Here is a 3,088-nt window from a genome sequence, read left to right on the forward strand (position 1 = left end):
CATTTTCGAATTAGACATGCGCGCGATAAGGAGTGAAATCTACAACAGAAGTCGCGTCGATCAGCTGTTTTGCTCGAATGTTGCTTCGAATTTTGGCCAAGCCACGTTAATACACGATAAAAAAAAAATGAAAGCCAGAACTATATTTGGACCGTTTACGAGGTTAAGATTATTTTGGAATGAAAATATTTTAATCAATAGAAGAAAACCTCTAGCTTCTGAGGTTCTGTCATGTCATTTACTTAATAGAAAAAAACCTCATTGGACTTCTTATTTTGTTAAGTATAACAGTGTTATCAACGATCAATTTAGTCTTTCACACTTTAACTGGAAGATCGAAGATGCTAATTATCATATACTGAGAACTGGTTGTTATCCATATATTAAATATCATTGCACTAAAAGGAGTTATCAAGATTTGTCTACTGAAAACACATTTTTTATGATATTAAAATTGATTAATTTTGGTAAGGAGTGCTAAAAATATTAAGTTTATTATTAAATGATGACCTCAGAGCAAGAATGATCCGTGTCGGTGAATTCTAATTTTGATGATTACCAAAAACTTTAACACAATATTTCCCAAGTGTTCTTTTTTCTGTTTCTTCTTTTCAGGCCTGGGATGTAACAACAAATTTGATTGGATCTGTTTTGCATTAGATAAAGCAATTACTTTTAAGCAAACTCCGTATGCTAAGGCCGTATACCAAAAACTTGGATCACTCTTGTCCCGAGGCTGTCAAGTAATTTTAACATTATACCAAAGTACTAAACCTAGAGTTGCCATAAAATTTCTATGCAGCTTAGTTAGAAGTTATGTATATGATCCTCCATTCTCTACACAAATTTTAATTTTCTACATGTACTTCTGGTAGACATAATTATCTGTCTAGGTAATTGGAAGTCATTAAACACTCTCTGATAGTTATGTTTAAGTTTTTGATTGATATAAAGCAAAGATGAGAAATTTTCTCTCTCCCAATGTCTCAAAATGAAGTACTGTATTGCATTTTGTTAGGCATGGACTTTAAGAATTACATTGGACTATGTCAGATTCACATTTATCCTATTGTCTACTCAATTCATCATTATAATATTCTTTCATTGGGAGAACCTAGCAAAGAGATTTTATGCTATTCTATCAAACTGTACAATAATATTTCAAACAGCAGAATTTGGACTGTTTCTCATAAAAAAAAGTAAAACATTTAATCGACAACTTAGTATAAAACTTAACGTATTTTACGGACTATAAGACGCACTTTTTTCTTCGAAAAATTGCCTCCAAAATTCAGGTGCGTCTTATAGTCCGTAAAATACGGTATATAAAATAAATCTGAATTCAGTTAATTCAATTATTATTGTCTATTATATATAATAAACCAAAAGTGATTTAAGTTTGGTGGATGTAATAAAATAAAATATGTTATTGTAATTTAAAATAATTATCAGGAAATTATATGTAACATAAATAGAATTACAGTAAAGCTTAAAAAATCTGCATTTGTCTATTGAATGGAAAAATGGATAATGGAAAAATTACATAACATACACCATAGTTTCCCATTGATCCCTTAGCAAAGTGAACACTAGTATATTTATTAATGCTAATGATTAAAATGAATATGCAAGAGGTTATGACTTTGAAATTAAAATAATCTATGTGCTAAAATTAAGATGCCAACAGTTTGAGGGTATCAATGCTGATATTTTTGTGAAGAAGTTGGTAAGAAAGGTTGCAAATCCTTATTTTATTGTATTGCAAAAATATAATAAAGTAAGGATCACCTTGTAGTAATATACATACGACAAGGTGATGTTAATATCACATTCTTTTATGTAAACAATTCTGTCAATAATCTTAACTGAAATGATTCTTTATTAGTAAAATTCTAAATGTTTCATTTACATATTATTAAAGTAGGTGAAAAATTCACAAAATCAGGATGCAAAAGTAAATTTTGATATTGCATTTTAATAAGCATGTTTTTTTAGTAAATTTTTAGGCACACTTTTTCAGCAATTCTCTTTTATCCAATTAATATAAAATAAATTTTTGATTATTTTTAAATGCAACATTATATAAATAGCAGAAGGTTCAATTGTTATATTTTTGAAGAAGCTTTAATGCAATTAAGTGAAAGTACTTGAAATTTATTTTACACAATTTGTGTAAAGCTGTATTGCTGGAAAGAAATATTGCAGAGTATTCTGTTTATGTTTTATTTAACCAATATTATACTGAATAAACTTATGTAATAATTTTATAAAATAGATTTTTGATAAATAAAATACAATATTACTGTATAGTATTTTTCATTTTGAAGTTATAAAATTATAATAAATATATAAAACTATTTTAAACCTCATCAAAAATGAAATTCTTAAAAACTTTGACAGTTTTGTCAAATATACTTATCAAATTTACAATTCTTACTATATTACAAAAATTTTAATTGTAAACTAGTTTCATTTATTTATTGAATTTTATGAAATGCATTTGTTTAATATTATCACACAATAGAAGTATTTAAAAATTTAGTTGATATAAACAATATTAAACCCAAGAGTTTATCTTGAAATGGACAGACGGTATAATGATGATGGTCCTCATCATCATAATTCATTCAGGATTAGCCTGTTCCAGCTTCTAATTGATCCCACCGTCTTGTTATTGATCTTCCTTTATCTCTTCCGCCCTTTGATTAATTTATCTTATGAAGGATTATAGGAGAAACTGGAAATGATCATATAAATTTTATATATGTATTTTATCATTAATTAAAAAAGTCAATTTCACTAATTATTTTTGCTGTTCTTATTCAAAATGATTAATATATTCTTTTAATTTTATTATTAGGTATCCCAACCTTAGCTTATGGATTAGGATCTGCACTATTAATTAAACATAGTGAAGATGTAATTACACCTTGTGGCTCTGTTACACTTTATTTTCTGAATAAAGAGGAAGAAGCATCAATGTTTTGATATTTAGAAAGTATTTATAAAATAAAAAGTTATTTTTTTAGAATATTTGAAGTGTAGAAAGTTAGCAGCTGTGTTTCCAATAAATATGATTGAAGTTTTG

The 3,088-nt window shown here is 26.9% G+C and overlaps 1 protein-coding gene across 1 annotated transcript; it reads left to right on the forward strand.

Moving 5' to 3' along the window:
* The first annotated feature begins 45 nt into the window (after window positions 1-45).
* On the forward strand, window positions 46-3,088 carry LOC136969881 (uncharacterized protein C15orf61). The gene is made up of 2 exons (XM_067264191.1): window positions 46-467; window positions 2,861-3,088. Exons 1-2 carry the CDS (start codon window positions 128-130, stop codon window positions 2,986-2,988), a joined length of 468 nt encoding a protein of 155 aa, XP_067120292.1. The 5' UTR covers window positions 46-127; the 3' UTR covers window positions 2,989-3,088.

This window comes from Centruroides vittatus, unplaced genomic scaffold (genome assembly GCF_030686945.1).
Source record: "Centruroides vittatus isolate TY-2023 unplaced genomic scaffold, ASM3068694v2 contig_1824, whole genome shotgun sequence".
NCBI classification, from domain to species: domain Eukaryota; kingdom Metazoa; phylum Arthropoda; class Arachnida; order Scorpiones; family Buthidae; genus Centruroides; species Centruroides vittatus.

What these genes read in the sequence shown, in the direction of transcription:
- LOC136969881 (XM_067264191.1), top strand. Translation starts at nt 128, where the DNA reads ATGAAAGCCAGAACTATATTTGGACCGTTTACGAGGTTAAGATTATTT. An exon ending in ATTAAAATTGATTAATTTTG is followed by an intron (nt 468 to 2,860) that starts GTAAGGAGTGCT and finishes TTTTATTATTAG; the next exon opens with GTATCCCAACCTTAGCTTAT.